We start from the raw sequence: 18,675 nt of genomic DNA on the forward strand, positions 1-18,675 counted from the left end.
CTTCATAGTTACCTTATTGTATACCCTGTTAGGATAATCTCTCTCATGAACACAAATAATGTAATAAATAACACTATAATTAAAAATAATATTTACATGTAGCCGGACTTATAACATAAATAAAAAATTAAAGTTAAAATTAGACTTAAAACGTAAATTATTTTCGATATACATGCAACCCGAAATTTTAATTGCAATATTCATCCATTGTTTTCAAAATCACAAGGCGCAAAACAAATTATTAAAAATTCGATTTTTTTTTCAAAAAAAAAGTATAAAAGATTAACATATTATCCTTCCTCGTAAGATAGATTAATAAGATAGGATAAGTTTTGTTGAAGTGGCATTCAGCGTATTCAACGTGAAGGTTCATAATCAAAACAGATGATTGTAGAGTTCTTACAAGAAAATATTTCTGATTTAATGAAAACCTCTTAAACAATGAAACATAGTTTGGCTTTTTCACCGGAATTACTTCCAAATTCATACAATCATACAATCACTCAATGATTGTTTTCATATAGCGTATAATTTATGTGTCGTAGTTATTTAAGGAATACCTTTCTGCATAAAATAAAAGACAATTTATCAGACTAAGGTCAAAGAACCCGAGCGATTATATTCGCTATGTTATAAATCAATATAAAACTCATTTTCTTTCTTTGTTTCAGGTAATCACAATTTAATGGAGCCTGCGCCTATCTTGGTAACAACATATTTTTTGTTGATAAAGAAAATTAATAAATAGTTTTTAGTAACATTAATTTAAGTTATTATTATTACAATACAATAAAATATTCTTACAAGTTTGGTTCATCTCAAACATAATTTATAAGATTATACATATGTATACGTGTTTACAGGTTAAACTTAACCATTCTATTTATAATATGTGGTATTATTTAGTTATAATATTTTGTTTTAAGAACGATTGTAATTATATTATTTAAATAATGGTTAACTAGAAATCTTTGTTATAGAATTGTAATATTTAACTGTTATTATCGTAATATGGAACATCGATATTTCCGTCTCTATTTTCTCAGTGTAATAAGAAAAGGACAGCTATATTTATCGTCGATACATTACCTAGATGTGGTTACTACATATCTCGTAGCAGGGACTTGAGCAACGGAGTGTGCGCGCGCATCGTTTTCAGGGCGCAGGACGCACCCTTGTCAAGTACTATGAATGTTAAGACACGTGCAACTGTAAAAAACATGTTAAACGTATTTCGCTCACTTATTATAATAGAATGATTTAAATAACAATAAGATTTTATTATTATTAAACCTTGAATCAATGATAAAGGACAGTTCACTCTTAGCGAAAAGTGTTATTTTGAGTTTTATTTAATATATAAGGGTAGTGCCGGCTCTGATCATTATTGTAGTCTTCGTATCTCTAGTCGCCAATAGAGGCAGCTACGTTTCACGGCATATCAGGCTTTACCGGCGACCTCATCGGAGGGCGTCCTTTGTTAATTCTGGTCAATGAAATAATATATTAACCACATTTTATTATATCAGTGTCTGTCTTTCGCGGCATCTCAGGTGAGTCCCAGTTTTAAATCAAAACAATCACTGCAAATGCTTAATTACACTTGGAATATTCTAGTGCTCACTATCAATATACGCAATTTATATAGAATGGTGTACTTTAAGGTTGTTTCAAAATAATCGATCGCTTTTTATATATCTAATTGAGATACGAAGTGTTATTAACATGTTTTCTTCGTTTTCTAAAATATATACGCCCTAGCTAAAAAGTATATTTAATTTGTATTGATTTAAATACCATAGTATACTTACACAGTTAAAAACGTGTATATTTTAATTTAGTGTCTTTTTCTAAAATATTCCTCGGGGTTTATCCATTCCAGTCTAGATATCGACCGTCCTATTAGCTGTCGGGAAATGCGTAGGCAACTAGGAAGGCTATTACATGTACCTACTGCCCAAAAAAATGAAACAAAAATATTTCAATATTTTTTTTATTTCCTGAATATCGAACAAGATTAGAACCTATTTTTTTGCTATTTTGTATGCATTCGTAACTAAGAAACACGTATGTGTCGCACGAACTAAGTCTATTTATAAATAACACTGGTCAATGATGAATAATTTAATGTTTCATAGATTTAATATCATATATGATTGTATATCATATGTTAGATGTATTGAGTTATATGACCTTCCGAATTTTCCAATGATTCTACAGATTTGTACTCTTAAAATAAACATATTTAAATAGAATAACAACGATAAACAAGTAATAGATATGACGGTAATAATATAATCGCTAAATATAAATTATTATACCTTATCTGTCCATGCAATCAGCTTTACTAGACACACCGTCGTCATTGCTTTGATAATATAAAACAAGTTTAATTCCGTTATCATCACATAACGACATTAAATATTAAGAACGCAGCATTATTGATAAAATTGTGAATAAAATACAACGAACAAAAGAATTAAGTCATAAATAATTTATTTGAACTGATTATTTCTCTATGAATAACGTTTTGTTTTAATAAGTAAAATCTATCTATATAAACATTTCGGTTATTAAGAAATGACGTTTATTAAAAATTAATTTATGTTTTTAAAAGATTAAAAAAACCAGCTACTGTCATTTTGTATTAGTTAACGGTTAAATGTTTTGTTTATTTAGATAAACGTGTTGTCTGTATGTGCTGTGTAAAAGTCACCAGGAAGTACATATGTATAATTTGGGACAGAGTCGAGCGGTCAATATGCTCAATTGAGACACTTGTCGGAACACATCACGCTGCACACCTACGCTCTTAGGCTCCACTTAATGTGACGGTTAAACAATATTTCCTTATTTTTACCTAACTTTATTTTTCAATATTTTTCTTCAGATTTCTTAAATGTGATTATTATATTATATCAACACTGAAATTATATTTAATTACTATTTCATTTTTGTATAAAAATGTTACTATTTCATTATTATATTATTTATTTCATTTTTGATTACTATTTCTATTAAACGATAATAAACAAATCTGTGCTACTCATTTTAAAAGCAACAACACAATATCTCATACAACACCTCATACATATACTTAGTATGAGGATTTTTAACATTTATTTATTGAAAAGAAAGTAAATTGATGTTAGTATTTTATTAAAAGAGCTCTTACACACATTGTGATATAAACAAGATTAATTATAAAGGTAATATTCATGAACTCACTGATAAGCATAAAATTTTATTACTAAGGTGGGTGGACCATGGAAGGCCACGTTCCTTTGAAGGCCAACTATTGAAAATTCGTAGTTATTGGCATGTAAAGACATATTCCTTCTACTATACACTAAGATGCATCAAAATCAAGGCCACAGATGCAGCGGCAAGTCGCATGCGCCACTATTGTGGCTGTGCGATCTCAGGCTTCGTAGACTTTGTCGTCGACGTTACAATTGTTAATCGCGCGCACAGAAAAACAAAGGTTTTTAGTTTAATAACGTGTTATTATCTCATATTTGTTACTGTAAATTATCGTATAAGGATATGTTTATGGTATTTCAGAAAAATAAAATAGTTTTGCCTCGATATAAGTTAAAATATTGGTAATGTTCTTAAGAAAGCCGTTAGTTCCTTATAAGGCCAATCAAAAATTTGGCGTTTGGCCTTGCTAGGGTCCATGGTACTTACAAGGAATTTCTACAAACCATATAACATATGAACAGTTACTTTTTAGTTATAAATACGTACCGTTACTGTTTTATATTTATAATATTTTTATTTTGAAGGTTTATTAACTTTTTTAAGTCATATTGAATAGACTCTTTTTTTAAATTATTTTGACAAAACAATTAGACAAGGATTTTTCGCAGCGAATCAAACGTTTTGAAAAACTGGGTGTACCGCTTACGCCTAAATTTATCAGGAAACAAGCCTTTTTATTTTGTAAAAGGTTTAAAATCAAGATAACTTTCAATATAAGTATATGCACAAGAATGGCTGGATACAAATGGCTCAATATGTTTTTAGCTCGAAACCCATCTATTTCAAAAAGAAACCCCCTGCTAATGAACCCAGCTAGAGCTCAAAAATGAATAAGTTTGTAAAACAACATTTTGAAGAATCTAACTTTTAAAAAGAAGTAATTGATAATAATTGTTAGTTTGGCCTTCTTAAGAACATTTTGGAATGAAGAAGGCCATTTTAGGTAAAAAAATAAAGTTTTAAATTTTATTACAAAACTCGTTAGCAAGTTATTTGATGTCAATATAATACTCATTAATAATATTTTTAAATAATTCCCATTAATATATTCTTAGTTATAGGATGGTGTTCAAGTAATGTTCGTTGAGTTTTATATAGATGATAAAAACATATTGAGCATTTAATGTTTCGCTTATATGAAAGAACTTATTATGTAATTTTAAGAAAAGCAGATATATCATTTGTTACAATTCTATTTTTAAGATAGACGACTGATGTATAATATTGGCCTTGTTTGTAAGGCCATTTGGAAGAGCTCAATAAAACTTTATTTTAATAAAAAGTGATTAAAGCTAGCTTAAAAAAAAGTGATTTCTATGGTACACAATAAAACAAAGCATTATATGAAAATTTGATTCCGTCATTTATCCAGTTAATAAACGAATAAAAAGTGTTTGTTCGTTAAAGTGGCCTTCCGTGGTCCACCTACCTTATATCTTTATAAAAATATAATACATGATTAAAGTCACGCGTAAAGTCAACGTACAGAGCCATCCGACTTCAATAATGTGTATATCTATCGTATTACTTATTAAAAGAAATAGACCAATGGAAACCCGATAAATAATAATTAAGGTTTTACACCAAATTAAAATTTCCAAGAACAAAAGGTTTCCAAGGTCACCTAAAAAACAATAAAAGTGTTTTAACGTTAAGCAAGACGATACACATGGCTCTTTTCGTTTTTTTATGAGTTTCACATTGGTTTGAGTCATTGTGAATCACACACGAAGCTATATAAACTAAAACTTGTTTTTCATGAAGGTCGAATAAAGTAATTTATCACGTTATATAGTGTCTTGTTAATAATAAGCCTTAATAGAAAGATTAAAGTACACATTTTATTAGACAATTGAACTTTACTCCCAGCAACCATTATTATTGTACTGTATTGTTTGTTCGTAACGTAATTTTTATTGCTTGTTTTTTCTCATTATAAATAACAACCGAATCACTTGGCATATTCTTGTAACTAATTAGGTATATGGAAAAGTTTTAATGATTTTGTTTTTAATCTTCAACGTTAAAAAATATTGAATGTTAATATCGTAATATGAAACCTAAGAAGGACTGTACGAAGTATATAAAATAATATTCACTTGACAGAGTTTATAAGGATTCTTATTAAAGGGATTAATCTACTTGAAAGGAATAAACAACATCAGAATTAAGCTACGAGTATATAGCGATTATGAGAGTAGAGTTAGTCGCGAAAGTGGTAATATGGACTCGTTATAACTACTATTCATTGTTAAAAGCTATATACTTGCAGTTATGTTGTACATAACATGTCACTAACTACATAGAATTTCATATTCACATTTTTGGCACAGTTCCTACACATTACAAACGTGATAAAGCTCTGGTCGAATTTCGATGGATTCATTTATATTTTTTTTACTTTAATACTGGAAACAATAAATAGTAATTTTTACTGTCTGACCTAATTGTTATTTTAACTTGCGTTCACATAAAATATACGATTACTAAATACGTCTTTTTAAATTGAATTATTATATTTATTCATTCATAGCATATTTAAAAATAAGTACTTAAACTTAACACGTTTCATTATACTTTAGTATCAATAACTTAACGCTACTTATTTATATTTACATTATATTATTGATGTCCCTACTACAGTCAAAAACGCATTTATACAAAACATCCAATAAGGTTCCTAATTCCTACTAACTTTAAACATAATACACAACGTTTATCCACTCGATCTCTCAGAAATGTTGACGCACATATATGTACATGTCATGATCACCCCGCCTCACTTTCCTTGTGTCACAGTTTGGCAAAATTATTCCTTGATCCCGACTCATTATTTACGTGTTTGCTTTATTAACGTAATGGAGTATTTTTATATGACTTATTCGAAAGTCCGTATTTCGGCAAGATGGCAACTTGCCATAACAATGTTATTTCGATTATTTTCAACTGTCCTATTAAAGATTTATCCAATTCTTTGTTGAAAGAAACTAGCGGGTTTTTGGTCGGCTTGGGGCGGAGGCGTGGGCGGCATTTCGTGTTGAGGTTTCAGTAGCCAAGGGTTGTCGATCTTTTGGTGAGGACTGCTGTCGACCCTTTTTTGATTTGTACCGGAAGGTGTGAGATGCAACATTGGTGGAAGTCTGCCCTTCTGGCACACCTCTGTCTTTTCATTGTTTTGATGCATATTTCCTGAAATTAATAAATAACAAACAATTAATTAATTTCCGGATTCAAATTATACATTTTTTAAAGCAAAACAAAAAATATTCTACATGCTTAAGTACATTTTAAATTAAAGTAATATTTAACTGGGTTAAATTATAGGTTTATAGATATTTTATAGATATAAATACTTATATGAATAAAGTTCATAAAACAATGAATCTGTTAATGTAACAATGAACTTAAAAAAAATTAATTGTTTTTTGTTAAAAAAACAATTAATGTTGCAGTTTAATTTGTTAATTTATCAAGTAAAAAGTAATTACCTTGTATACTGATTGAATTCAATGTAATGTTATTCAAGTGTGAACTGATAACTTGGACACCGTTTACAAACATTTGACACTTGTGATATCGATATTATCTACCGCTGAGTGGACGGAGACTTGATGTGAAATGCGTGATGTTTGGTCAGCGAGCGTCGTTTTATAAAGAACCTGAGTCACATTTGGCAGAGAAACTACTAAGGCCACGTCATCGACGGGTTCTGACGCGAGAGTGTATGACGCTAGCGCATTTGCCGCGCTCGAGCCTTTTGCTATGTTCATGAAAATTTTCTTTAACACCTTGTGTGTTTAAATGTAAATATTAAAAAATATATGAAAAATTATTAATAACGTTCTTTATTTTTCGTATTCATTAGGAAAACCTTATTTTTGTATCGTCGGGGCTTACGTGCCAATTGTGGTTGCAAAGCATTCGTAAGAATTAATTGTTTACCTACTTATAAATCTTAAATGTTATTATTACGTATATTATTTAGGTAAGATGATAATATTTAGGTATATTGTAAAGGAAAATAAATTTAAATTTGATCTCTCTGACAATTTCTGTAAGTTAAAAAATGTCGGTCATCACCTCAAAAACGTCATATTGACGTATTTAGTATGTCGTATCATAAAATAAATTTAAATTGAAATCCCCTAACAATGGCGTGATAAATACTTTATCTAAAAAAACATACGTACTTATTGACTGACGCAACGTAAGAAAGAGAAATACCAATTGTTTTCAATTAGAATAGATTATTTTAATTTTAATTTATTTGATTATGTCTTGTATCAAAATATAAGTATCTTATCGCATACCTGTACAAGTATTTCTATATGAAGTTGGAAGAAAACATTCGAGATATTGTTAGAAATAATAATATATTGACGACAAATGATCTTTAGCAGGGCGATGTTAATAAATGTAAGACTAAGAGACTACAAGTAGATATCAGTATAAGCGGAAAAACTAATATACTTACGTCAAATATTCAATTCACAGTTTGATAAGTATGTAGAACAATCATTCTTACAAGTGTGTGTTGGAAAATTTTAAGAATTAATCGTCCAGGAAATTAATAACGATGTCAATAAAATAACAACTATCACTTTGTTATCTAAAGATAATGATAATGCTTTATGCTGAATTACCTACTCTCGATAATTTTATATAATTGAATTAATACATAGTCAAAGATCACAGGTATAAGTTGTTAATATATTTATATAAGAGAACTATGTAATGGGTAGTGTATTATACAATTCGTACTACATTACGTGTTTTTATGGGACATTAAATGCCAACTAATTTGTTTTTATTTGTGTGAAGGTTGAATGCACAACGATATACCCACGGCCCATTCGCTAGGGAATACTCGTAGTACCGTAGATATATTAGATTTATATATATTAGACAGATCAACTATGAGCCCATTAAATTGAATTTCAAGTAAATATTTTTTTTAAAAGACGAGTCATAATATCGTTAAAGAGTGAAAAGTATTTAATTACAGTACTAATATTGTTTGTGATATGTAAAATAATGTTAGTTCTTAGTAATGATTGGGTAATTTAAAAAACAATTGGAGTGAAACCGTTTAGGGGAGTTGTAAGACATCAAGAAGCTGTTTTCATAAAGGCATAAATAGGAGAAAAGAGAAGGGGGAGTCTGCACATACAAATATTGACTTTCCTCAAAAGAATCAAGTTGACTTAGTCAACCTGTTTACTGGATGGTATACTCTTCCGTATTATATTTACAGAATCAAAATAAATGTAGGTACGGACCTGTTTTATGATATAGAGTTATATAATCTGAATTTATATTAAAATACGTAACAATGTATATTTATATTGTCTTTTTACTGGTTATATTGTAAATATGTTAACAAGCTTTACAAAAGTTTGGTAGGTTAATCAAATATTTTATTACGAGAATTAAAAAAAATTGGTTCAAATGCACGATAAAAACACGCCTCCGTTTTTACCATTGGTATAAATTATGTTGAAATTAGGGTTTTACCTACATTTTTAAATTATAGCCCTTCAAGTAGGACTTCTAACAAAAAAAAAAACTTATGACGATTACAAAGAGTGATTCATTTTATAAACGGGGAGGCAAGTATGTGCTGTCTCATTCATACTCACTTATTTTTAAATGTTTATTTCCAAGAATAGAAATACCTGTTCTATACCGTTACTTATTTTATAAATGTAAAAATTTACTAGATTCTTTATAACTAACGTCTGATGTATATTTTTATATTTGATAGGATTGTTTTACTTTAGAAATCCCATCTATAGTAGACGATTAATGGTAATTTTCTTCACGTTATCGTAGCAGTAGATAGATCATAAGCGTTGACTAATATCGCAGTTTAAAATTATATTTAGAATTTTGTTGTTTTATATAGAAGTACCTACAGTTATGCTTTTTGTCAACGTAAATATTACAATACTAAAATATTATAACGAGTAATATATCTTCAATTAATGCCTTTTTGATAAGGTAATTTATCGTTAAGATATATATAATAATATTAAAAGGAATATTTATCGATGCATTGATATACTTTAATACTAATAATAAAACTCAAGCTCCAATTACGTGGTTGTATATAAATTTATATACTTCTTGTAATTATTGTATATTATTGAGAACGATATATATATCGTTCTCAATAAGAAACTATTACCAATGAAAACGTTTTAAAGTCCTTCTGAGGATGTAATTGGTTACACCTATACATTTAAATAAATAAATAAATAAATAAATAAAAATCGGTTGACATATTATGTCTGAAGTAAATAGTAATACCCGTCCCATAACATATCTTCATAAAAAGTTTTCATGACATTATGTTTAACGGGAATGCTATTACAGATATCAACGATTTAAATCTAGATTAATAGATTGAAATCGTTGATAAAATATATAAAAACTTTTTTCGATACTCACACGAAATTTACTGATATTTGTAATAAAGTAATGAATACCCGGCATACATAGTAATTTTACGTATCGACTTGGGCGCAATCTATTTTACCTCCTCTAATGGTCCTGTATCAGAAACTTCCATGCAACTGTCAACAATAACTGTACAAAGTTTCAATTCAATTGTACGATTAGGGTAGAAACGCATACAATACAAACGAAGGATGTATATCTTGAATAATTCACTAATAAAATCGACAGATTTTGTATCACATAAGCATTTAGTTACAATGTAGTTTGGGATACACTAGTGGACTAAGCACTTAAGCACAGGTTTACTATTTGTGGTAGATATTTGCCGTAATTTTATTGTATTAAATTTTTTATTATCTTTTATAGTTTCAAGAAGATATCGCAAATAGGCGACCCCTCGTCGTGTGGAGATTATGACATAAAGGTTTTATTGCTCCAGAATTTGCTATCGTAAATATTATGGAGCAAATACCGAATAACCACATTAATCGGGTAAGCCACATGGCTCACAATAAGCACAGTGGTACCACGAAAAAAAGTTCTATGCACACCGTTGTCACTCTCCCTAACATGTCACGACATCTAGGTACTCAGACTAAAACTCTTCGAATTACAAACAAATATGAAGCATATTAATAATATCAGTGGCGGACTAAGCCAGTCAGAGGCCCGGGGCGGCAAAGCTGTATGAGGCCCCCCATTCATTTTTGGATTCCCCCAGCATTTGGAACGCGTTCAGCTAAGTTATAGGAATATTAGCACCGCGTAAAAAGTCTAAATGGCTATAGACTGTAGTGTTTTGATCTTGATGAAATTATGTACGCACTAAGCACATTTTTAAAGCCTTGTTTAGGATTTGATCAGGGGAACGCGGATGGATTTGGTGCCCCCAAGACTGGAGACCCGGGGAGAGCCGCCCTGTTAGTCCGCCATTGAATAACATTATATACCGATTAACCTGTTTTAAATTTAAAAACTAAATTGTTGACAATTATTCATTAGACAATATTTAACTTTTAAATTCCCAACATTACTATTACTGTGCACTATAACGTACATATTTCTGTTTTCGAGTAGGTATATGAGCACGATTAATTTAGGCGCTTACTAATAGTGATATATGCAGTAGATTTTAATAGCGGTTTGTTTACTCACGAATATTAAAATTTACCTTCATAATATAATCAACTCGCCAGTGAAACATATTATTAGATCAGATAAAATGTAGTAGCTTCCAACTTATTCATTCATTCATTTTGTAAATAATTTAATATTTTCCTCGAACTTTGTAGCATAATAATTTCGGTATTATTATTTTTAAAATTAATTCTTTTATATTTTCATGATATACCTAGGTTCTTTTCGTATATTGTCTAACACGGTTCATACTTCATCATATTGTTAAGTATATGAAGTATATATTTTACAGAACCAGTTTATATCATTTTATATGGAACAAACTATGTTAATGGATAACCATAAAATGAAATTATAGATTTTCTAACTTTCTGTAGTTTACTACTGCAGTTGCAGTCGAAGAACAAAAAAAGAAAGCGAAATTTACTGTCTTTTGATGTACCTAAATTGTAAATCAATCGCGTTTTATTCGAGGATTTCGTTACATAAGGCAGCCACGCGATCGGGTTGACCTTTTAGTAACGTGTGGTGAAATAGTATCATAATTTTATCGATTTACCGTCTCGTGTGAGCTGTGCTACTAGCAGAGTAATTAAGGAAGCACGCAATGTGTAGATAGTACTTATTTATTGCTTTTATTAGTCGATGTTTTGTTATTGTACTCATACTCATAATAGTAATAGGATACTTGGTATAGTGACTCAGACATTGATTTTAAATTTGACATTTATTTCTCGATTAAATTTAATAAATATATTTAAAAAAAAAACTAAAATATTTTTAATTGAAAGTATAGATAAAAAAATTGTGCCTTAGATTATATATTTTTTTAACCCTACGTTATAGGTACCTATAATAAAATATTAGGGTCTATTTTCATTTGATAATGAGATGCATTTGTAATAGTGAAATATAAATTTAATTTTACCCACATAAATTGCTACTATGTTATGTACTGATGAATCGAAAACGTGACGTTTAAATCTTAGTAAGTCGAATTAGAGTCACTCTTGCTTTAATTTGCCTTGAAAATAAACAGATTGCAGTTTTCGTTCGACCTATCTATTCGAAGCATTGACTATAGAATTATAGAAGTATTCTCTATTTTAGTATTGCGGTGCGGTAGTCATATTGATGGATATCAAATGTTACCATCGCTTGCCGCAATGTTGTTTCCATAAAGCCAAATACAGAACAAATATAATTAGAAGTATTTGATTTTTATTGTAACAAATTAATTAATTTAAAATATGTTGTTTTTTTCTTTTAGACTTTTACACTATTTATTTTTAAAAGACGTATCATATTATATACTATATTTATGGAAATTGTATTAGGATAGCAAACAATGTGAGCTAATTTTCTTCCGTCAATACCGAGTTGACCTAGTTGCTGAGTTCGTGACAACTTGTGTCTCAGGGCATTGCTCGCTTCATTCCCGTAGTTGAACATATTCATACTCAACTCAATGAAAACTCTACTTGTGTATTTTAACATTATAAAGCATAATGAGGAAATCTTCGTATGTCGGGTGAAATTTTGCTAAATCGTATATCCAATAACCGGCAGTAGAATAGAGGAACGCCTTTGCCTAGTGGGACAATTATGAGGTATAAATTTGCTATTGGTCATCTGAGAGTACATTATTTTTTGAACAAAACATGAAGTTAAGCTCATGTTATATCATGACAATTCCAATTGAATTTCTTTAGTTAATATGCCTAATGAAGTCTTATTTTGCAAAGGCCCCAGTTGAGCCTCGTAATCCAGGCTCAAACGGCTTGGAATCACCCAGTCAAAGCCATCCGACGCGACCACCGTTGACCAGAGCTGATTCACGATCAACTTTCTCTCCGCAATCGCTACGACCAGGTGGACCGCAGTTGCAACAAAGGCCACAATTTCAACCAGGTGGACCCGTTACGAATCCACAGCAGCTTGGTCCGCGTCCAGGGAGCCAAAACCAAAGAGGACCGGTCCCATCTGGACCTCCAGGATCGCCACAAATCCGAAATCAATCTCCAGCTTTGCGACCTTTAAATCAACAACCAAATTCATCATACCAAGGCTCAAGACCTGTTCTATCCCCGACGTCTGCTTTGCCTACGCAAAGAGGTCCAGTGCCAAATAACCTTCAATTTGGTCCGCGTCAACCTCCGCAGTTTAGCAACGTTACTACTCCAGACGGATCTAGACCTCAAATAACGTCGCAAACAAACGGTATCACAAAGACCGGTGCCGCATTGACCTCTCCCGTAAACACTCAATTGCCAAGGCAGCCATCGCAGGGCTCCTTAAAGGGTGTCGATTCTTCTACCTTGTCTCAAAACAAACCAGTCAACCTGGAGAATCAAACTTCACCTAATGAAAATCAAACCGCTACAAAACCTGATAGCAGCAATGAAATACCGGGAGCGACTAAAGCTAGAAGCTTCAGTATTGCAGCTGCACCTGGAACACCAAGTCCGCTTAAAATGGATGACGATCGCAGGAAATCTGTGAGTTCAGTTGGTGGAAGATTCGATGAATTAACTAGTCGCAGTCCTGGACTTAGTTTAATTCAAGAAATGAGGGGCAGTAAAGATAATATGCGAGGTTCTAAGGAAAGTGTAAGATCTGAAGCATCTACTGACGGAGCTAAAGATGTACCCGATCGTCCAGAATCACGACTAGCCAGTTCAAAAATGACGGAATCGCTTATGGGCTCTTTTTCAAATTTATCGTCAAAAAAGAAAACGGACGACGACGATGATGTTGTATCACAGAACAATTTGACAACAATAAAAACTGAAAATTTGCAAAATAAAACTGATTTGTCTGATCGTTCACCATCTTTAACTCGAAGTGATGACTCACCAGAGCCGAAAAACGTATCCCAGAGTTCGGTTTCATCAAATAAAACTCAAAGTGTAACACCAGAACCACAACGTCCAAATACACCAAAAACTGATGTTAAGCAAGAATTTAAATCAGAACTAATTAAGGACACGAAACCTAAGGCAGTAGTACAAAATAAAACTATTTCGAAATCACCTGTTGCACCAGAGTCAAAATCACCCATAGAGACCAAGCCTCCTGTTTCAGCAAATAAGAAACCAACTGATCTGAAAACTTCAGTAACTCCATCTGATTCCAAAAAATCAACACCACGTAAAGTTGTATCTGCTCCAAGTTCTAGACCCAAAGGTAACTGTTTAAGATATCTTTATGTAATAATACCACTATATTGTACAATGTCTTGAGATGAACCAAACGACAACACAGCTATAGTAATTAAGGCAAAGGCTTTAAATGAAAAAGGATAATTGTTTTTTTAGATGGAGATAACGACAGTGGTGTCGATGAATCTACACAAGGAAATGTGAGTATCTATATAAATATTTTAAGTTTACTTGAGCTAGTAAAATAATAGATGTATAATGTATATATTAATATTGTTTTAATGGTAAAAGGATCTCAACGGTTCACCTGGGTCACCAAATAAAAAGTTGCCAAGCAAACTACCAACAAAAGAAAAGTCTAGCAGTAGCTTAAAGCAAAATCTCTCTCGATCGTCAAGCAAAAGCGCTACAGCTAAAACACCGGAAACTCCACAACCAAATGAGAAAAAGAGTAAGTTATAAAAACAAATCATAACTTTTTACTTTTAAAAATTTCTAAGCATTTTGAATACTACAAATTAACAAACAGTATAAGCATTGAATTTGTTCATAATCATAAAAAAATACATAAAAATATTGTTTTTATAGAAGTACCGATGAACAAAGTTCAGGTTGGAAGCGCACCCTCACCTAACATAAAAGCAGTTAAATCGAAGATCGGTTCTTTAGACAACACCACGTATAAGCCAGGTGGTGGAAAAGTAAAGATAGAAAACAGAAAACTTGACTTTAACAACGTCACACCTAAAATTGCTGCAAAAAATGACGCTTACACGCCAAGCGGTGGAGCCAAAAAGGTATGATGTTAAAATTATAACATTAACACAAACATAGGCGTTTTGTTCTTTTTTTCGGTAAAGGTTTGGGATCAGTTAGATCCCATTAAAAAAAGACTTGTTTATTTACAGATAACGACTACAAAACTGGAGTGGAATGCTAAATCAAAAATTGGCTCTCTCCAAAATTCTTCTTATAAGCCTGGAGGAGGGGATAAGAAAATTGAAACTGTGAAGCTGGACTTCAAAGAAAAAGCGAAGCCAAAGGTGGCATCCACCATGAACATCACTCACAAACCAGGCGGAGGGACTGTAAAGGTAACATGAGGAATCATTTTTTACGTTTCAAGTTATTTTTTATCAACTAAAAACACATGATAAATCTCTACGTAATATTATGCAAAATGCTCAGCGCGTATTAAGTTGCAGTGAGTATTGGACATATTTATATATGAAAAACGTTCATATATATAGGCATTCACTTAGTTACACCATGTACTTTATTGGCGTAATTCAAAAAGTATTGTAGGTTTGATATTTAGTTAAAACATTTGCACTGTATTTAGGTCAATGTTAAATTGTAAAAACGCTATAATAACAGTACTATAAATTTCATATTGACATATAATTCGAACCATTTCATAATTTTCCTTCGTAGACAAGTGCCGGGACGAGACCGGTGAGTAATTTATTCAAGTAATATGCTTTATTCACGAAAACGCCTCTTGTTGTGTTCGTTTCCAAAACGTGAATGTCGAGCACTATTATTTTAAGAGAAATAATTGTATGGAAATACTTGAAAATGTTTCTTAAGAATTGTAATATATTAAGCTAATACGAGTTATAACTATTGAAAAAAATAAATAGATTTATAAGTCACATTGCTATTTTTAGTTTGTAAAATGGGCATTACCAAGATGGAGAGCGTCAAATAGACCGTCCCATTTTTTTCGTAAGGCTCGCAGAAAGGTTAGTTCGGTGGTATTAGATGTTCAAAGGCGACCATGTATTTTCTATAGTTAATAAAACCAATGAAATGATCTGACGTCTATAGGACGGTGTTTCGGCTGAATTTCACGCTGAGATGAGATATGCTTTGAAACTGAACTATTGTCATTAGTTCATTATAGCTGTTCTTATTGGTCTTTATGCGAATGGGAATGTTTTCTACTACACAGGACTGTTTTTATTATACAATTTATGAATATTAATTTATTTATGTTATATATTTTAAAAAAACAATAATCATATTTATTTTAAATTAAACATCACAATATAACTGAAGGTCCTATAAGATGCTGCTCACTCACACGCTGATATAAATTTATTTAACCCAACTATGTATGTTATATCAATTTTAAAAACTATGAGACTTTAATATTTATGTATGTATGTACTCCACAATAATCATGTTTTTTAAATATTATGTACCTAATGTATGAAAGCACTAATTATACAATTTTTTTTAATAAGTTACGTTATTAAAAATAAAAAAATATTAAGCTTACTTACAAGGTTTTTGTATAATAGACGACACAAATAAATATAATATATGTATATTTTATAAATATTTATTAGTATATATATTGCACATTGACTTTTCACACAGATTGAAAATCAAAAATTGGATTTCAAAGCACAAAGTAAAGTGGGTTCTCTCGACAACGTTAAACATAAACCAGGCGGCGGTGATATTAAAATATTTGACGACAAGGATTACATTAAGCAGATCGGCGGACACTCTCCTCTTCCCAACAGTCATGGCCAGTCGCGACAGGAGGTGAGGGATACTTCGCTTGGGATTATAGGACTATTTTTGTTCGCTTCTTGTTTTGTTTTGTCCTTTAATTTAGTTTTGGTGAAGGCTTATCGTCATACATCAGTCATTGTTTTTATTTATTATTTCAAAACATTTTATTCACTTTTTGTTTCAGCCAGAGTATTTATACACATATTACTGAATAAGATTTTTGGGTTCAAGGTACTTTCGAAATTAACGAATAACGTGTGCCACATAAGTTTGACATTTACTAACACATTTTATTTTATCATTAACATTTTACGAGTATTTTGTGTTGATTTCGTTCTTGTTTTCATGATTTTTTGTTTTATGTTATTGCATTATATTGAAACATTGTAAGAATTGAAAATTTTAGACTCTTTCAATATGTAAAAAAGGTTCATGCTTTGTCTCAGAGTCCAGTTCCGCCGTCTGCCGCAGCGTCAGCTCAGCTTCCGAAAGCGGACGAAAATTTAAATCAGCAGGCGTGTTAAAGCACACTTCGATAGACTACGATTTTCGATATACGATATTTAACTGAAAAGTCCAACCATTTTAAAATATTTTTATTGTTTACCTTGTTAAAGGTTATAATTTTAATGTACCTACTCAGTTTCGTGATAATGGGCAATCTTTACCTTATAGATTAATTATTGCTAATTACGGAAAATCTAAATTTTATCATGTCTTTTAGAGGTTTTGATATAATACTATATTAGGATTCATTTATCTTTACCGTTCGCCGCATATATAGGGCGATTACATAGCTAAATAAAATGTCCGTTTAATAAGCAAATAGACAAGTAGATGAGTGCCAATGAGTAATATAATAATTAATCAATTCCTTTTTTGTGTTCAAATGTAATCTGTATGCATAGTTATCGTTGAAAGTATTTTCGTTGGTTTGATAATTATGCTTATAACATAAGATATACTTAATATATTTAATTGATTGATTGTTTTTACAAAATACAGCTCTTGATTTAATTTGCAATAAATAATAATACGTAAGTGAGTGTAACTTACGTAAAAAGCACTCTTGATGATTTGTGTCTAGTAGCATCACTGTTATTTATTAAAATGTAATATGATATAATTAAAAAAATGGTGTTTCTCTATATACTTAGATGATTTGTTATTATTACATATGTGTTGATTTAGAAGTATGTCACGTAAAGGTTACCTTGCATAGCGGGTGTTTCGTAGACTTGTGTGCACGGACAGAGTAGGTATATTTTGGAGTGTTTAATAAAATTGGGCAAAGTTCTCGACTCAGCAGCGAGCGCTTAATGCTAATCACACGCAATTATAGTCTGACCTTAATTTTAATTGTATAAACTCGCTACAAAAAATTATACACTCATTAAAACTATATTTTAAATTTGTAATGCTGGGACGAGAACTGATCGAGTTCGCGATTGACTGAACAAAATTATTCTTAGAATATATAAAATTTTGTATGTACTGTTGTCTAAGGACTAATTAGAATTAGATAGCCGTATTAATCTGATGCTGATGCTTTAGTCACATTTATTTGCATTGACACTGTAACATTAAGGTAGTATGCATTTGATTAAATTAAGTTTTTGATATTTAATAATTTTATATCTATAGGGCCATTCAATTTCGTAAGATTTAATTATTACCCGGATAAATATTTAGAATTTTTATGTAAGAAATTAAGATTTGAAAGTTTACATTTTTCAATATTCATAACTATGACTTACCAATATTGTGCGCGTACTATTCACATTTATAACATCTGCGATAATAATTTTGTGAATTATAAAGGGAATAATAAATTGATAATCCTAATTTTAATACAAGTTAATGTCTCAATTCGTGTTTTATTTAATAGTGTTAGAAATAGCTTTAGACGAAAAAGTATCTATTTATATAGTAAATTCACAAATCATGTTAGTTTGTCAAAAGCAATACATCACACAATGCACAAGCACTGAAATTGTGGAACCCTTGCTCCTCCAAGAACTTCGGTAAGTTATAATTATTTGTTTATTTCATACTTTAAACACTGTATAATTTTCAACAGGTTATTAGTTGTGTACTATTTTGTAAGAACGCACTTCGTATCTCACTT

General features: G+C 30.8%; 1 protein-coding gene and 1 long non-coding RNA gene across 6 annotated transcripts; one reads left to right on the top strand and one right to left on the bottom strand.

Annotated features, from left to right (window-relative positions):
- The first annotated feature begins 1,396 nt into the window (after positions 1-1,396).
- Positions 1,397-18,416, top strand: Tau (tau). Of its 5 annotated transcripts, XM_064216361.1 has the most exons (11): positions 1,397-1,553; positions 10,090-10,215; positions 12,606-14,046; positions 14,178-14,221; positions 14,313-14,472; positions 14,610-14,818; positions 14,930-15,115; positions 15,456-15,476; positions 16,407-16,577; positions 16,732-16,778; positions 16,994-18,416. In XM_064216361.1, exons 2-10 carry the CDS (start codon positions 10,183-10,185, stop codon positions 16,756-16,758), a joined length of 2,292 nt encoding a protein of 763 aa, XP_064072431.1. In that variant the 5' UTR covers positions 1,397-1,553; positions 10,090-10,182; the 3' UTR covers positions 16,759-16,778; positions 16,994-18,416. The 5 variants fall into 5 exon arrangements, with proteins under 5 accessions (XP_064072431.1, XP_026485452.1, XP_064072432.1 ...); XM_026629667.2 differs by lacking the exon at positions 16,732-16,778 and having other exon boundaries at positions 1,398-1,553; XM_064216362.1 differs by lacking the exon at positions 15,456-15,476 and having other exon boundaries at positions 1,398-1,553.
- LOC135193550 (uncharacterized) lies at positions 5,084-7,048 on the bottom strand. The gene is made up of 2 exons (XR_010309296.1): positions 6,753-7,048; positions 5,084-6,453 (listed from the first exon to the last, which is right to left on the bottom strand). It is a non-coding gene; the product is annotated as an uncharacterized LOC135193550 (long non-coding RNA).
- Positions 18,417-18,675: the final 259 nt, after the last annotated feature.

This window comes from Vanessa tameamea, chromosome 12 (genome assembly GCF_037043105.1).
Source record: "Vanessa tameamea isolate UH-Manoa-2023 chromosome 12, ilVanTame1 primary haplotype, whole genome shotgun sequence".
NCBI lineage: Eukaryota > Metazoa > Arthropoda > Insecta > Lepidoptera > Nymphalidae > Vanessa > Vanessa tameamea.

Coding starts and splice junctions, on each gene's coding strand:
- Tau (XM_026629667.2), top strand. CDS start 10,183: ATGGAGCAAATACCGAATAACCACATTAATCGG. Junction 14,222..14,312: donor ATGAATCTACACAAGGAAAT/GTGAGTATCTAT, acceptor TAATGGTAAAAG/GATCTCAACGGTTCACCTGG. Junction 15,116..15,455: donor CAGGCGGAGGGACTGTAAAG/GTAACATGAGGA, acceptor TTTCCTTCGTAG/ACAAGTGCCGGGACGAGACC.